Source organism: Silurus meridionalis, chromosome 1 (assembly GCF_014805685.1).
Source record: "Silurus meridionalis isolate SWU-2019-XX chromosome 1, ASM1480568v1, whole genome shotgun sequence".
Taxonomy (NCBI): Eukaryota; Metazoa; Chordata; class Actinopteri; order Siluriformes; family Siluridae; genus Silurus; species Silurus meridionalis.
Genome location: NC_060884.1, coordinates 31,565,668 through 31,583,093, shown reverse-complemented (window position 1 = coordinate 31,583,093; position 17,426 = coordinate 31,565,668). Strand labels below are relative to the sequence as shown.

The 17,426-nt window shown below is 38.9% G+C and overlaps 3 protein-coding genes across 4 annotated transcripts in view; 2 read left to right on the top strand and 1 right to left on the bottom strand.

Annotated features, from left to right (window-relative positions):
- The window catches only part of LOC124390375 (serine/threonine-protein kinase pim-1-like), a 5,467-nt gene extending 412 nt beyond the window's left edge, over positions 1–5,055 (top strand). Inside the window, exons 3-10 of one of the 2 annotated variants that reach the window (XM_046856283.1) lie at positions 90–204; positions 323–469; positions 1,559–1,701; positions 3,290–3,340; positions 3,427–3,805; positions 3,907–4,083; positions 4,163–4,272; positions 4,979–5,055. In XM_046856283.1, coding sequence (XP_046712239.1) covers positions 90–204; positions 323–469; positions 1,559–1,701; positions 3,290–3,340; positions 3,427–3,805; positions 3,907–4,083; positions 4,163–4,272; positions 4,979–5,053 — 1,197 coding nt within the window. In that variant the 3' untranslated portion in view covers positions 5,054–5,055. Of the gene's footprint in view, positions 1–89; positions 205–319; positions 470–1,558; positions 1,702–3,289; positions 3,341–3,426; positions 3,806–3,906; positions 4,084–4,162; positions 4,273–4,978 lie in introns of both variants that reach the window. The other variant, XM_046856275.1, reaches the window with a different exon arrangement.
- Positions 5,056–6,665: 1,610 nt separating this feature from the next.
- On the bottom strand, positions 6,666–11,166 carry LOC124382783 (polymeric immunoglobulin receptor-like). Its single transcript, XM_046845034.1, has 6 exons — positions 10,998–11,166; positions 8,837–9,163; positions 8,404–8,733; positions 7,884–7,988; positions 7,736–7,767; positions 6,666–7,631 (listed from the first exon to the last, which is right to left on the bottom strand). Exons 1-6 carry the CDS (start codon positions 11,164–11,166, stop codon positions 7,446–7,448), a joined length of 1,149 nt encoding a protein of 382 aa, XP_046700990.1. The 3' UTR covers positions 6,666–7,445.
- A 1,988-nt stretch (positions 11,167–13,154) lies between these two features.
- On the top strand, positions 13,155–17,322 carry LOC124382779 (polymeric immunoglobulin receptor-like). Its single transcript, XM_046845020.1, has 6 exons — positions 13,155–13,200; positions 13,300–13,626; positions 15,864–16,193; positions 16,659–16,763; positions 16,896–16,927; positions 17,032–17,322. The coding sequence occupies exons 1-6, from the start codon at positions 13,158–13,160 to the stop codon at positions 17,320–17,322; spliced, it is 1,128 nt and encodes a 375-aa protein (XP_046700976.1). The 5' UTR covers positions 13,155–13,157.
- The last annotated feature ends 104 nt before the right edge of the window (positions 17,323–17,426 follow it).

Here is a 17,426-nt window from a genome sequence, read left to right as displayed (position 1 = left end):
GATCTGCATGACCCTCAAGATTTATATCATGAATTGTGATCATGGGTTTTGCATTTATTTTGTCATTAACACATTCATTTCTTTTACAGCTTCAAGGTGATCAGAAAAAAGAAGACTGGTGTCGTTATCTAGCGATGCTTTTATGCTCTGTGTTGCCAAATGCTGACCTCAGAAAAGTTATCACTGGCAAGAGAGATAATATTGGTATGGAGATGTTTGATGGATATGGATTTCTCTGGTATTTACACATGCAACCATTATTAACTTTGAGCTGTTTCATGCATCCTGATGCTGACATGCATATCATGTCTTTTATCAGCAGCCACCAAAGGACAGTTTTACACAGTGCGTCTTCGCCACATGCTAGAAAGAAAGAAGTTTTGCGTGGATCTTTCAATTCTTCTGGATTTATGTTTAGAGCGAAACACAAAGATTACACCTTCTCCAAAAATGCTGATTGCTCCAGATGGTATGTTACACATCGCACAAAAACTATCGTGAACAAGCTACTGATGTTAAATGATACAAAATCTTTAGGTTTAAAAACCCCAATAAAAGCAATTTCTCATTGTTTTAAAGAAATTGTGAATGAAGTCTGCTGTTTCCTACATTATCAATTGTTTATGTGATGATGTTTAAAATATACTATATTTTAGTATCTCACCTGAAAAGTCTTAACCCCAAAACATCTCGGCATCAGTTCATTGGATATAAAGGCAAAATGGTTAAACCAGTTGTGAAGCTTAAATATCTATAAAATTCAAAAATATATGTTTTTTTTTTTTTTTTTGTAAATGTGTCTTGAATTGATTAATTGATTGTTGCTAATGAAGGCGAGTGAACGGCATCAGATAATCAATCGAACAGGTCAAAGGTGAATCTCGTGAATATATTCAAATGGTGACAAAACACAGAATTACTATTTCTGAAAATCAGGAAATGAACAAACTCGAGTACAGTGCAGTAAAAGTGGGAATCCTGTTTGGTCTCTTGCAGTCGATATCCAACGTACAGTAATGTGTCCATTAGTGCAGTTGAAATTCATAGACACCAAACAGAAGAAATTCAGCCATAAATCGCTGGAATCCAAACCGTAGTTTACATCAGGAAATACTGAAACCGTTGTTCACTGACACAAATATTTACTTTTGAGAGATAAACTAAGGATTTTGAGAAAAGTACAGGATTTTGCAAGTGATCCAGCCAATCCAGAATAAAACTGTAATAGAAATATGACGAAGATAAGCCTCATACATGATGATAACTGGTTTTAACTGCTTTTTGCGATCACCCGATGCCGAGATGTTTTGAGGGTGAAGACTCTTCAGGTGAGAACCAGTATAATATATTTCTATCAACACAACATTAACAAATGATGATGCAGGAAACAGCAAACAATTGTACACATTCGATAAAAACAGCAACAAATGTGCTTTAACGATGTGCAGGACGCGATGTGGCGGTTGAACAAGTCGTTTTGAGAATTTTATTTCTGATCTAATAAACGCTCTTGAGGAAAACGGTATAATTAACAACACACATCTCCTATTCATTGCAGGATACAGCAGCAGAGCGGTAGAGCACGAGGCGTTCGCCTTCCTGACGGAGAAGATCACTTCACAGTACATTATTGGAGGATTACTGGGGGAGGGAGGAGATGGGCAGGTGTATGCGGGAATTTGCAAAGCGAATAATAGACCGGTAATTCGATTCCTCACGACACACACGCTGTTCAATTCGCAATAGTAGGAATTCAATTCCCTCACACAGAATTTACAATTTTATTCACAAGTGCAACAGAAGATAAATGCCATTTTTCTCAGTTGCTTTGGAGAATTTCTCGAATCATCCTTAATATTTGCAGAGCAGTAAAGTGCATTTCTCAAAACAATGTGTACAAACAGCACAATACATTGGATTTCTTGCAAAAGTCTCAAAATCCTCAGTTCATCTCTCAAAAGTGAGTATTTGTGTTAATGAACATCTCATTCCCATTAGAATGAAAAGTCTCTTTGTCATTGTTCACAAACAAAATGTTTACTCATGTTGTCAGTATGACGCTGCACAGCTTCAGGATGTCTTTATATAAACGATAGTTTGGGTTACAATGATTGAAAATTGACAAAGTTACATTTTTTCTTCTGTATGGCATCTATGAATTTCAACTGCACAAATGTATATATTTGATTGCATATTTGATTTATTATTTAAAGACCGGACAGGATTCACTTTTACTGTACTGTTTTAGTGTTTGTTTTTTGGTTGTTCATCCATTTTCAGAAATTCTTGTTCTGTGTTTTATTCTGTCTATAGTCATTTAAAGGTTTGTGAACATTGTTTGTGGACATTGTTTGTGAACAATGACAAAGAGACTTTTCATTCTGATGGGAATGAAATTGACATCAGAATTAAAAATCCTCATGCCATTGGACTGATGAAGTGTGCAGATGAATCTTAAATGTAACTAAAGAAGTGAGGGGCATCAGATCAACCAATAATCAACCAGTTCTCTAAAACTTTGTCAAAGGTGAATCTCGTGAACCTTCAATTGGCAACAGAGCAAAACACAGAATTATAAATTCTGAAAATGGATGAACAACGAAGAAACTAATGAACACTATAGTACAGTAAAAGTGTGAATCCTGTCTGGTTTCTTTCTTAAAGGTTTACATAATTCACCTTTGACCTGTTTCCTAGTTAATTAGAGAACTATCTGAACTATCTGATGCCGTTCAATCGCCTTCATTAGTACAATTCAAAATTCATCTGCACAATACATCAATACAAGACAAACACAAAAAATGTATAGAAATTCAAGCCTGACAGATTCTCACAACTGGTTTAACCATTTTGCATTTAATGACTTTCACAGTGAACTGATGCTGAGATGTTTTTGGGGGTTCAAACTATTCAAGTGAAACCAGTATAATATATTTTTGATCAACATGAACATAAACAACTGATAATGTAGGAAACAGCAGACACTCGTACACAATCCATTAAAATGATATACAAAATTATTCGCAATTCGATCAAAGCAACAAGAAATGTTCTTATGATGATTGACTAAATGACGTGGATGTTGCACAAGTAGTTTTGAGAATTTCATTTCTGATCTGAGAAACGCTCCAAAGCGACTGAGAAAAACTGTAATCCTTATAGTATTTATGTATTATAGTTTAATTAGGTTTTAATGCAAAACGCCCCGATTGGCTGACAACATAGACTTCTATAAACTCTACAATGTAGAAAAACAATAGCTTTTAAAAATGTCTCTTTCTTTCAACAGGTTGCTGTTAAATATATCCTTAGAGATGACTACGGGGGAAATATGAAAATTGTAAATACACTTTTTAATATGTTATTACTGCTTTCCACAGTAGACGTGTGCATTGCGAACACAATGCTAACCTGTTCTCGTTTTAGCCCGGCGAGAAACGACCGATTCCTAGAGAGGTCGGATTAATGAAGATGGTGTCCAGACCAATTCGAAGTCAGTATGTACTGGAGCTTCTGGAATGGTTTGACACACGGAAATACCATATCTTGATCCTGGAGCAACCGAGCCCCTGCATGAACCTTGAAGAATTCTGTGAACTTCACGGCGGTAAACTGCCCGAACACCTGGCTCGAGGCATCATGCTGCAGGTGGTTCAGGCTGCTCGTCATTGCTGTGACTGTGGAGTGTTCCACAACGACATCAAGCCCAAAAACATCCTCATCAACACACATACGCTGCAAGTTAAATTAATAGACTTTGGCAATGGCTGTTTGCTTAGCATCAACCACATCAAAGTTTGGCCAGGCAAGTACACCATAGTATATATGGGATAGAATGATGGGAATGTCACAAAGATCTAGATTTGTCCCTTCTGCTAACGATTTCTGCTCTTTTTCCACACTCAGGCACTCCGGGATACATCCCCCCTGAGTGGTATCATGACAAACGGGTCTTGTGCCGTCCTGTTACCGTCTGGACTTTGGGCATTGTCCTGTTTCAACTTGTCAGCGGAGACGTGCCCTTTCTGTCAAAGGAAGAAATTATGTCAGGACAACTGCGCTTAGATCCTGGCCTGTCTAAAGGTGAGAAATTGCAAAAAGCTAAAAACTTTCAACCATAAATGGTAGACGCTGATAAAATCTTTCATCACTGCCCACACAGACTGCCGCAAACTGATAACATGGTGCCTGGAGAAAAATCCTTATTCCCGGCCAGATTTCAGGCAAATCCTTAAGCACAGGTGGTTAATGGCAGGGCAGAGCAACATCTGGGTGAGTTCTTGAATCATGGAAAAAAAAATGCAAGGATTATGTGATAATACGAGGTGGTATCAAAAAAGATCCGAGACTTGCTCTGTTTACTAGAAAGTACATTTACAAACCATCACCTTCAAAACGATCCTCTCGCACAGCAATGCAGCGCTCCCAACGTTCCTGACACTTTTGGAATGTGTCCTTTAAGTCTTCTTTTCGAAGAGTCTCAAGCACCTTCTGCGATTCGTGCAAGGTCTCCGTGTCAAAATAGCGATCTTGGACTTCATCTTCGTGAACAGGGCGAAATCCACAGGAGCCAAATCTGCCGAGTAGGGCGGGTGTGGAAATAACATCATGTTGTTAAACTTGAATCATGTCAAACGTCTCTCAGATCCGCCCAGTTTTACGCAGAGTTTCAACTGCAACTTGCCGTCCATGATGAAATCGCAGACGTGGTAACGCATGTGGTCAGAAGAGCACCGGTCTCACAGCTCCCAATGTATACAGGACAATGTCTTTTGGCCCACTGACTTATGATGGTCGGTGTTCCCTGTGACCGTGCGAGCATCCTTGTGCTGCCATCTGTTGGCGTGTTACAACACTAGTCTTGAGGCTTTTTGATACCACCTCGTATTATGAACTCTTGCTATAATATAAAATAAGAAAATACATATTTTCTTAATGTGTATTTTAATGTCTAATCGATTTGGTTTTTGTTTTGCAGAGTTTTCCTGTCCTCGGGCATCCCGTAGCACATCTAATACAATTTATTGACAGATGCAGAAAAGTAGATTTTTGAAACCGAGCATCATTATTTCATATGTTTTCAGAATTTACATGTGACATGTTAATAAATGACAGTGAAAAGAAACTAGACGATTAACCTCAAGTTAAACTTTGTGCAAAATTTACACGGCTTGTGGAGGCAGAAGTCAGAATAGCAGCATTGGCGCCCCCTGTGGAAGCAGGAGGTCGAGCAATACACTCTACAGATAGGTTTCCTTCTGAGTCTGGTTCCGGTCGAGGTTTCTTCCTCAAATGTCAATTTATTGCAGATAAACAATGTTGGGGGGTCAAAACCTAGACTTTGATGGTTTTTGAGAGGCATGCATGTACCTTTTGTTTTTAAACAACAAACCAGGTAGTAATACAGTATAAAGTTTTTGTGTGACCATAACATTACCAAATGTAAAAAAAATTTTCAATTGAAAAATTCTCCCTTTGGATGATTTACAGCTTTACACACTCTCTACAGCCGGACAGTTAGAAATCCAGCTGAAATTCTTTGCCTTGCCTCTTGGAAAATACGCCAAAGTTGTTCTTCACTAGTTGGAGATTTCTTTGTGATCCAGTTCATCCCAGAGCAGTTCAATAGGATTTTGGTGCGGTGACTGGGCAGGTCATGATGGATATCACTCCAGGCGACTGTTCCCTCTCTAACACTTACAGAGTTTGGACGTACGCTTCGGCTCATTGTCTTGTTGTATGGTGACATCGGTTCCACCGAGCTGCAATCCAGACTTTTGGAATTACATGGTGTTTAAGTAGGGAATGGTTGCCATGTTGGTTCAGTATTGCCATAGCCCTAGAACCATTTCTGTACTTCTCAATGATGTCCAAACATCTCTGCACTGTTATAGCCTTTATATTTATTCACTGTACATATGCTTACATATATATCACATGCTGTAAATATACATATTTATCTGCAATTTTGCATGATAGCTACTTTTTGCACTTCTGGTAGATGCCAAACTGCATTTCGTTGCTGTGTACATGTACAATGCAATGACAATAAAGTTGTATCTATCTATCTATCTATCTATCTATCTATCTATCTATCTATCTATCTATCTATCTATCTATCTATCTATCTATCTATCTATCTATCTATCTATCTATCTATCTATCTATCTATCTATCCTTAGAACTACGTGCAAATGATATATGCATTAGAATACACTGGAAATGGATTTGTCTGCTTTAAAAGTGTCAAACTGTGGATTCTTAATTTTTTAAACAAAGTAAAAGAAGGCAGGCACCAAACCCTTGGGATTAAGATCGATTTGAATCATGATCAATGATTATTAATGATAAATGATAGAACACACAGGTGTTGCAATTTCAGTCTGTTACAATCCAATTTCCTATTATTTTTCTTGAAAACCCTCTGTGACCGGAAACTCACCCAAATGTAAAAACATAGCTTGTTAAGCGACACATAGAAACCCTCAGTCTATCATCTACATTTCATGGAACACAAGGATAGGCGGATATGCGTACAGAAACTTGCTTTATTAGCAAAACATAAAACACTAACAAGATCAATAAAACCAAAAAAAACTTGCACAAGTGAACAAAGAAGCAAAAACTGAGAAAGACAAACCTGAGATAATACACGCTGTAAAGGCTGAAGCTACATACACAAATGCTAATCAAGGTGAGGAGGAACAGGGACGAGTGATCATTGACATGTGACAAATAAAGAAGTGCAGTGGCTGTGATATCTTCCAGTCCACGATCCTGACACTATGCAATGCATTTACAGAGAAGAGCAAATAATAATCCTGAAACTATAAATAAATCAGTGATTGATGAATAGAGAAAAAAATTACTCATAATAAATGAAACAGCAATAATAAATGATTGCTGCATGATTGATGCATCTGAGCTGAAATGTTTAACTGAACTCTATCCATGTGGCATCAATGCTATGAATAGCATTAAACATTAGAGGTGAACTGCTCAACTCCCGACTGTTAAAAGCCACTCATAAGCACAAACGTTCACCCTTAGACAACTACTCATAGTGCAATCATTTTATACACTTTTTTTTACCACACACTTCAAGATGAATGTCTCTGATTTTTAGAAAACGATGAAAAGTTATTCCAGAAATTTAGTTTCAAAATAGATTCATTTTAAAATGTAAGAATCGGTGACTAGAACCACGTGTTTACTGCTATGCTACAGGAAATGTTTTTGCAATATATTTGCTCAAACTGATTGGGGGAGAGGGTTAATCTGATTGGTTGGTGTTGGGGTTTAGGCTCAGTTAGACAGAATCTGATTGGTTGGTGTTGGGTTTGGGTTCTGATAGATTGAAGCTGTTTGGTGATGGGTTCAGGCTTTAATGCAGTATACTGAGTCTAATTGGTTGTTGTCGGGTTCCGATTTTGGTAGACTGATTATTATTGGTTGGCTTTGGGTTTAAGACTTTGGTAAAATGAATCTGATTGGTTGGTGTTGGGGTTCAGATTTTGGTAAATTAATTCGGATTGGTTGGTGTTGGGGTTCAGTTTCTGATAAACAGACTCTGGTGGATTGGTGTTTTGTGTTGACTGGAGATGAAGCACAAAATCATAATCTCCATTTGTCTGAAATGAGGTAAAATATGAAGTTTACAAAAACATGAAATGTTCTGTCACATTAACAGAGTAAACCATGTGAGTGAAAAGTTTTGCTGCCACTTTGTTCTCACCTCGCTGGAAACTGGTGTCATGGTTTTTGGGTCTAAATGGAGATGAGGAGGACAGAAGAAATGTGTTAATAGTAATATGATGATGATGATGATGAGGAGGAGAATATTAGGTGTGTGTGTGTGTGTGTGTGTGTGTGTGTGTGCGCACCTGGCATTTTGCACCGCTTGTATAGAATCACAATGAGGAATATGAATCCAATCAGGAACACCAGCAGACTCGCCCACAGAGCAATCAAAATGAAAGCTGAAAATCCTGGAGCTGAAATGTGCAATAAATCAAACACTCGCACTCAAACACTCATTAAATATCTTCTACAAAACTCTAAGTAACGCTACATGTGTGTGATGTGCATGAGTTGGGGAACTTGGTGAAGATTGAGATGATGTTGGGACACACGGATCAAAAACAGAGAATCATTCAGTTTCAATATGAATGATTATATTACTACTATGCAGATTTTTCAGCGCTGGCTATAAAAGAACATTTATAACATGATTAAACTCAGACATATAACTATATCTAAGCTTAAAGTATCATAATAATATTATGTTCTTTTGATGAAAAGCTAAACTATCTCCAAATAGAATAAGGCATGATATCAGACACTTCAGGTTTATGTAACGTTGGTCTGATGATCCAGAATGTCAGTGTTAACATACAGACTCACCAGTAACAGTCAGGTTGATGTGTGTAAAATAAACATTGTATTCATGATCCTGTTTCCAGGCCACTTCAGCTCCACACCAGTATTCACCAGAGTCCTGCTCAGTGACATTGTTGAGACTCACAGTGAAGACGTGTTTCTCTCTGTCATCGTACAGGGAGAATTTCCCCACACTTACATCTTTACTGGTTGTCATATAAAGACAAGCAGCAGTTGTATGCCTCTTGCAAAGAAACTTATTGTCATTCTTGTGGGATTCTGGGTATGTACAGCTAATATTCACATCTCCTCCTTCATGCGCTATCTTGTTGATGGTCTTCTCAAAGGAAACATCTGTACATAACAATAAATCAGATGAGGTTGAATGTGTTAAGAAAATAAGCCAAATAAAGAACCGTGCCATAAACAGTATCTCAGTATTTTATTGCCTACTCACCTTCTGTGACGTTCAGCTTCACTACAGTGTAGATCTCTATTCGATCAGACGCAGCAACAGCACATGCATACGTCCCAGTGTCCTCTATAATCAGCTCTCTGATAAACACACTGAAGAATCCTGCACTTCTGTTGTCATGGATTGAGAATCTGCCATCATGTGACCATTCACTGTGTGCTTCAGTGTTTATGTGTTTAATACTCCACTCATCTGTTCTGATCTTCCAGAAAGATTTGGGTTTGTCTTTGTATTGATCCTCGTATCTGCACTTGATGTTGCTTCTGGTCCCTGCATATGCAGTCACTTCTCTAGAGTCAGAACTTCCTGCTAAAGTTGGGTTGAAATCATACGTATTAATGATGGTAAAATTCACCAATTCACATCAGTGCATCGGCATAAAAGGTGTAAAAGTGTACAAAGTGTGAATCACATAGTTGGCATTTGTATCATGATGCATCGTTTTTTACATATTTGCATTGGTAAAAATGATTAATTTATATATAATTATTAGTAAATATACTATACCAGGGGTCAGGAACCTTTTTTTTTTTTACAAAAAAAGAGCCGTTTTTTGATATTTTTTGGCGAATGCATTTTTTTTTTAAAAGAGCCATTGAAAAAATGTAGATTTATATTACTACTTTTAAAAAAATACAGGTTTTTTTATTACAAAACCTTTGTTTATACTCATGTACATCCCAAAAATAAACAATTATGAAGCATCACATGTTGAGCAAGTGCATGAATGAAGAACAAAGCACGTTTCAAAATTCTGGTTAATACATTCTTTTTTCCCTCAAAAAAGCTATTTAAAATAAAGAAATATTTTACTATTATAAAAATATTTAAATAATTTTACCTGGGTCAAATAACTCAAAATAAAGTATGCAGCAACACGAGTGCGTGAGTGAAGAACAAAGTTTTAATTTTAGTTTTAAAGAGCAATTGGGAAAATAGTATTTGATGATTATTAAGAAAATAACATTTTCATAATTATTTTATTTAGGCCCAAAAACAACTGAAAATAAGCAAAAACTGCATGGTGGGTTTCAAAATGTCTCTTAACTTTAGAAGAGGAAATACGTGCACCAGAACTTTCGATGAAAGCATATGGTTCTGGCCACTCATTTTGAAACTTTCAATGTTCCTATGACTTTTTTCTTCGCTATCACCACTCATGGTTGTTGCTTGAATCTGCGTGTGCAAGGTTACCATAGAAACGTAAGTGGTTTGCCGTGTCGTGAAGCTCAGACACAGCGGCGCATATTTTAACTATAAAATGTGAAGGGAGACACCTGGCTCGTGAGCGATAGGTTCCAGACCACTTTGCTATACTATTAATACTACAGTTAGTATACTTTTATTGTTTAGAAAAGTGACCAATAATTTGTGACCAATATTTGATATGTATTGATATATGTCTCGAGCGCGTTCCCTCAGCACCAATGCTGCTATGTGAATGTGACGAATCACAACACTACGGAGACCGAGGCGTGTCCTGAGCGTCTTAGAATACAAATTAACATGGCAGAGGTAGAGCTGCATCTTCCTGGAGTCAGAACAGGAAAAGAACATCTGGTTTTATTTCATCTTTTCATTTTGCACTACAAAGGCTTGTTTGTGAAAGAGCCATGCATTAGAGCTCAGAAGGCACTTAAGTAAATTTAGGATTTGCTGTCTGTCTGAATCAAAGAAATTAAAGTGAATCTCTGCCTCAGTTATTGATATACACATCCTTGACGCAGTATATAAATCATTAATAAAACTCTGGGATTGTATTGCTTTTATAACATAATTACGAAGACCTCAGGAGGGAGGTGGTGGCTCAGTGGTTAAGGCATTGGACTTTGGATCGGAATGTCACAGATTCAAATCCAATCACCACCAAGCTGCCACTGCTGGGCCTTTGCATTGCACAAGGCCCTTAACCTTCCCTTGCTCAGTTGCAAGTCCCTCTGGATAAGGGCGTCTGCCAAATGCCATAAATGTAAGACAATTTTTCATCTAAATGCATGTATTTTATTCAAAACATTCCTGAAAAATGTGCAAACAATTGCTATTATTAAATTCATTAATGAATGAATGATGATTTTAGGACAATCTCACTTCGTACAGTTACTGTTTCAAGAAGATCAACAGAAGGCTGTGGTGGAATACTCACCTTTCTTTATATTCAGTTCCACCAATGTGTAAATGTTCATCCAAACATCTCTAGAAACTCCACACCAGTACGTCCCATTGTCCTCTACAATGAGTTCTCTGATCATCACCCTGAACTCTGCTGATTTGGTGTCATCAAACAGTGAGAATCTTCCTGAAGTCACCCACATGTTTTTAACTTCAGTCTTTATTAGGTCAGAACAGTCTGGCCATGAACCCTTACAGAAAGATTTTGGGTTTTGTTTGTATTTTGGATCATACTTGCACTTGATAACGACTCCTCTTTCTATATATCCTTCCTTAGAGGCTCCTCCATCTAACAAAACACCAAAAGTAACACAGCTGCTGATAGTGAGGATTATTACAAAGTGTGTTTCTTTACCTGAGATCAGGCAGAGGGTAAAGATGAGCAGGAGGATCTTCATCCTGAGTTCACACACCTCTCCACAAAACTCCACTTCAGAAAGATAAAAATTTCCTGTTCTGTTCCACACTGCTACTGTCCTGTCCTGTAAATGTTCTGTGTCTTCATCTGTGTCTTACCCAGAAATGGGCCACTTCTTCTTTCTAACTTGATATGAAAAAACCCGTTTCCCTGGCCTGAGTCAGGTGTTGGAGTATGTGCCAGCAGTAAACGAATGGAGCTGGATGGAACCTGCAGCTGATGAGACTAATCAGTGCGTTCTGTTTTAGTCTGGTGATGCCAACAAAGAGCAGTGAGACACCAGCGAGACGATCGCCAGGAAAAGGCGTGATGGTGCACAAGGAAACTCGGTGGGCTCTAGAAATAGAAAGCGTGCCGATCCGCTAGTGAGACGGGCGGACGCTGGAGGAAGAAATGGAGTGTGTGGGTGAGCCCCTTTCATTTCCAGTACTCAAGCCGGGGTCAAAACGAAAGTAAAGAAAGAAATCTTTGCTTGGTGAACTTTTGCCTGTCTCTCTTTCCTCCAGTGCGGAACCAGTGAGTGTGTTACAGTGGTGTCAAAAACCCCGTGTTGGAAGAGGGGTATGACGCCAGGGAGACTTCGCCTTGGAAGGAGTGGGACCAGGTCAAGGAGGAGTGCTGCAGCCGATGCTGCCATCTGCGACCTGTCTGGCACGATGGGACCGACGGCATAAATGGGCACTCCATCGTCTGCCACGCCTCTGCAGGGAAGTTTAGGTGGCAGTGCAGCCAGGGACTGGCAGCTTCTCTCCCTCTCTCATCCCCCTTTCCTGCCCCACTGAACTTCCCAATCCACCCACCTGCTCCTCAAAGTCTGGGAGCACTTTTGCTGGCACAAAATAATTTCTGCAATTTTCTTCAAGGGCCTTGAGCAAGACCCTTACCCCTTAACCGCTCAGTTGTAAGTGACTCTGAATCAAGCTGCTGTAATACTGCACTGTGTTTGACTGACTCTGGTTTGGTAGTACCCTGGCTAATACAGATTGAACTGTACAGGATGAACTGAGACCCAGTCTAAAAGAAGAACGAGGGATTGAACATGTTTGTCACCACTTTTATGTTTGTTCAAAGTTGTTAACAGCTACATAGAAGTAATTTACTTAGTGTACAGTACATTGTGCAGCAATGCAGGGACTTTGACTTTTCATCCAGTAACATGCTTTGCATTAGAAAGTGTATTTGTTGAACTGTTGGTGCTCATCCAATAGGCAGCCTAACTTCATCCTGTGTGTGCTTGTTTAACAGTCTTTTGCTGTCCAGGAGCTGCTCCTCCTGACCATGCAAACACTTGTAAAAAAATGTATTGCATATTGTGGACCCCTTGACCCGTGCACAAGGAAGTGCAAGTGAATAGAACAGAACTGCCGGTAGGGGTATCATGAACAGCGCAGAGTCAGTATGGCTGTCCAGAGGACCCTGAGAACCTTGTAGGAGGACGGCAGTAGGAGAAAAATTTCAGAGGAACATGGAAAGTTTTAAAATGACTGAATTCAATTAAATGCATCTTTGCTGTACTCATGCACTTGACTCATAAAATTAAAGAGATGTTTTCTCTCAAAGCCAGAAAGGAGAAGTGGTCAAGACGTAGTTAAGACACAGATGAATATACAGCACATTTACAGATCAGGACAGTCAGTAACAGTGTGTAGCAGAACAGGAGCTTTCATATCTTCCTGAAGTGGCGTTGGTGTGGAGATCTGTGAGCGTGAACTCAGGATGAAGATCTTCCTCCTCATCTTCACCATCTGCCTGATCTCAGGTAAAGGTAAAGAAATACACTTCATAATAAACCTCACTATGAGCAGCAGTGTTACATGAAGGAAGGTTTTGCTCAGATGGATATTTGGTGATTTGTTAGATGGAGGAGCCTCCAAAGAAGTAACAGGATATTCAGGAGGAGGAGTCCTAATCAAGTGCAAGTATGATACAGAATACACACAAAACCTAAAATATTTCTGTAAGGGTTCATCGCCAGGCTGTTCTGATCTAATAAAGACAGGAGATAAAAACATGTGGGTAACTTCAGGAAGATTCTCACTGTTTGATGACACCAAATCAGCAAAATCAGAGTTCAGCGTGATGATCAGAGAGCTCACTGTAGAGGACACTGGGACGTATCAGTGTGGAGTTGAAATATCTCAGGAAAAGTACATTTACACACCAGTGGAACTAAAAGTAAAGGAAGGTGAGTCTCCAACCACTTGTCTCTGTTAATCTTCCTGAATGAATTGCATTATCTGTACTAAATTAAGAACAATAGGAAGTGAGATTTTTTTTTTTTAAGGGGGGGGTCAGGTTGGGCAGACTGGTGAGAGACAATTTATTTATTGCTGCTGAAATTCACATCCCAACAGGATTTACTTTAACCAAATAAATATATAACCGTACAGAGTAACTTTTAGTGTTTCGATTTTTAAAAATTCTGCCTCAGCATGAAGAACAGTTTTTACACACTTTTGGCATTTGGACAGTTAGTTTCTCCAAACATTCAGGAACAGGATATGATACATGAACATGAATGCCACATGGAACCTAACAAAAAAAAAAATAACAAAACAGATAACAAAATTAATGTAAAAAAGGTTTTTACTAAACATCAGTAAAATATTGAAATATAACATTATAAAGAAAAATAAATAGATAGCAAACTCTGAAATTAATTTCTACAGTGCTGTCAAAAAAAAATCCCTTCACAGTGCCCATTTATTAAATCTTGCACAGTATAATAATGTAATATTCTTTTCTCCAGAAAAGCTGCTTTAAATTTTCCTCAAACTAAATCCGAACTACCTTCTCCATGTGTCAACTTCGAGGGGGCTTTTTGAATGGACTGTATTAAACATTAAAATAACTGGAAATTATATGATAATTATTTTATGTATATGCATTTGATTGGTCTTAGACTTTCATGACATTTTACTTCACTTCACATAGAATGAACCAAATTCACCAAAATCCTATTGATGGACCTTTTTGTGACGTACAGTGAGGAAAATAAGTATTTGCTATTTTGCAAGTTCTCCCACTTAGAAATCATGGAGGGGTCTGAAATTGTCATCGTAGGTGCATGTCCACTGTGAGAGACATAATCTAAAAAAAAAATCCAGAATTTGTATGATACAGCTGCAAATAAGTATTTGAACACCTGAGAAAGTCAATGTTAATATTTGGTACAGTAGCCTTTGTTTGCAATTACAGAGGTCAAACGTTCCCTGTAGTTTTTCACCAGGTTTGCACACACTGCAGGAGGGATTTTGGCCCACTTCTCCACACAGATCTTCTCTAGATCAGTCAGGTTTCTGCCCTGTTGCTGAGAAACATGGAGTTTGAGCTCCCTCCAAAGATTCTCTATTGGGTTTAGGTCTGGAGACTGGCTAGGCCACGCCAGAACCTTGATATGCTTCTTACAGAGCCACTCCTTGGTTATCCTGGCTGTGTGCTTCAGGTCATTGTCATGTTGGAAGACCCAGCCTCGACCCATCTTCAATGCTCTAACTGAGGGAAGGAGGTTGTTTCCCAAAAATCTCGCAATACCTGGCCCCGGTCATCCTCTTCTTAATACAGTGCAGTCGCCCTGTCCCATGTGCAGAAAAACACCCCCAAAGCATGATGCTACCACCCCCATGCTTCACAGCCGGGATGGTGTTCATGAGATGGTACTCATCATTCTTCTTCCTCCAAACACGTTTAGTGGAATTATGACCCAAAAGTTCTATTTTGGCCTCATCTGACCACATGACTTTCTCCCATGACTCCTCTGGATCATCCAAATGGTCATTGGCAAACTTAAAACGTGCCGAGGAGTGGTAGAGGGTACTGTTACTGCAAAAGTAAATCGGGCAGCAAAATTACAATACACTAACCTGGCGTAAAGTATGTCTTGATCGATTAGGATAAAGCAGCTCTTTTGGCCTCCCTCTCCTTCTATTCTTGTTTCTGGTGCCCAGGTATCCACAAACTAAATCCGAACTACCTCCTCCACAGGGTAACTGCGGGGGGACTTTTTGAACGTACTGTACCTAACACTGAAATAACTAGTCAAATCAAGTCAAGTTTATTTCTATAGCGTTTTTCACAACAGACACTGTCTCAAAGCAGCTTTACAGAATTTAACAGTTAAAGTGAATGGTGTGCATTTATCCCTGATGAGCAGCCATGGCGAGTGTGGCAAGGAAAAACACCCTTAGATGTTATGAGGAAGAAACCTTGAGAGGAACCAGACTCAAAAGGGGAACCCATCCTCAGTAGGGAAACGGGGGCTGTCTCTTTGCAGTACAGCCCTGGAGCAAAGAGAATTAAGGGCTTTGCCCCAGGACCCAAGAGTGGCAGCTTGGAAATTGGTTTCTTAACACACGTTTCTAATCACCTCTGCTCATCTCAATATCTTATGTATTGGTATTTATATTTTATTGTTATGTACAGATGTTTCCTTTGAGAAGACCATCAACAAGACGGTGCATGTAAGAGGTGATGTGAATATTAGCTGTACATACCCAGAATCCCACAAGAATGACAATAAGTTTCTTTGCAAGAGGCATACAACTGCTGCTTGTCTTTATATGGCAACCATTAAAGAAGATGTGAGTGTGGGGAAGTTCTCCCTGTATGATGACAGAGAGAAACACGTCTTCACTGTGAGCCTCAACGATGTCACTGAGCAGGACTCTGGTGAATACTGGTGTGGAGCTGTGGCCTGGAAACAGGATCATGAATACAATGTTTATTTTATACACATCAACCTGACTGTTACTGGTGAGTCTGTATGATTAACACTGACATTCTGGAACATCAGCCCAATGTTACATAAACCTGAAGTGTCTGATATCATGCCTTATTCTATTTGGAGATAGTTTAGCTTTTCATCGAAAGAACATAATATTATTGTGATACCTCAAGCTTAGATATAGTTATATGTCTGAGTTTAATCATGTTATAAATGTTCTTTTATAGCCAGCGCTGAAAAATCTGCATATAATTCAATCTGTAAATCCACTGAAAGTCAAACATGTGATCCACTCAGAGTAATAATATAATCATTCATATTGAAACTGAATGATTCTCTGGTTTTGATCCATGTGTCCCAACATCATTTCAATCTTCACCCAGTTCCCCAACTCATGCACATCACACACATGTAGCGTTACTTAGAGTTTTGTAGAAGATATTTAATGATTGTTTGAGTGCGAGTGTTTGATTGATTGCACATTTCATCTCTAGGATTTTCAGCTTTCATTTTGATTGCTCTGTGGGCGAGTCTGCTGGTGTTCCTGATTGGATTCATATTCCTCATTGTGATTCTATACAAGGGGTGCAAAATGCAAGGTGCGCTCGCACACACACACACACACACACACACACACACACACACAAAACCTAATATTCTTCTTCTCATTATCATCATAATCATCATATCACCATTAACATGTTTCTTCTGTCCTCTTCATCTCCATGTAGACCCAGAAACCATGACACCAGTTTCCAGCGAGGTGAGAACAAAGTGGCAGCATAACTTTGCACTCACATGATTTACTCTGTTAATGTGACAGAACATTTCATGTTTTTGTAAGTTTCATATTTTACCTCATTTCAGACAAATGGAGATTATGAAAATGTGCTTCATCTCCAGTCAACACAAAACACCAATCCACCAGAGTCTGTTTATCAGAAACTGAACCCCAACACCAACCAACTGGATTTAGTTTACCAAAATATGACCCTAAAAACCAACCAATCAGATTCCCTTAATCACAGCCTGAACCCTAACACCAACCAATCAGATTCACTCTACCAGAGCCTAAACCCTAACACCAACCAATCAGATTCACTCTACCAGAGTCTGAACCCAACACCAACCAATCAGATTCCCTTAATCACAGCCTGAACCCTAACACCAACCAATCAGATTCACTCTACCAGAGCCTGAACCCTAACACCAACCAATCAGATTCACTCTACCAGAGCCTAAACCCTAACACCAACCAATCA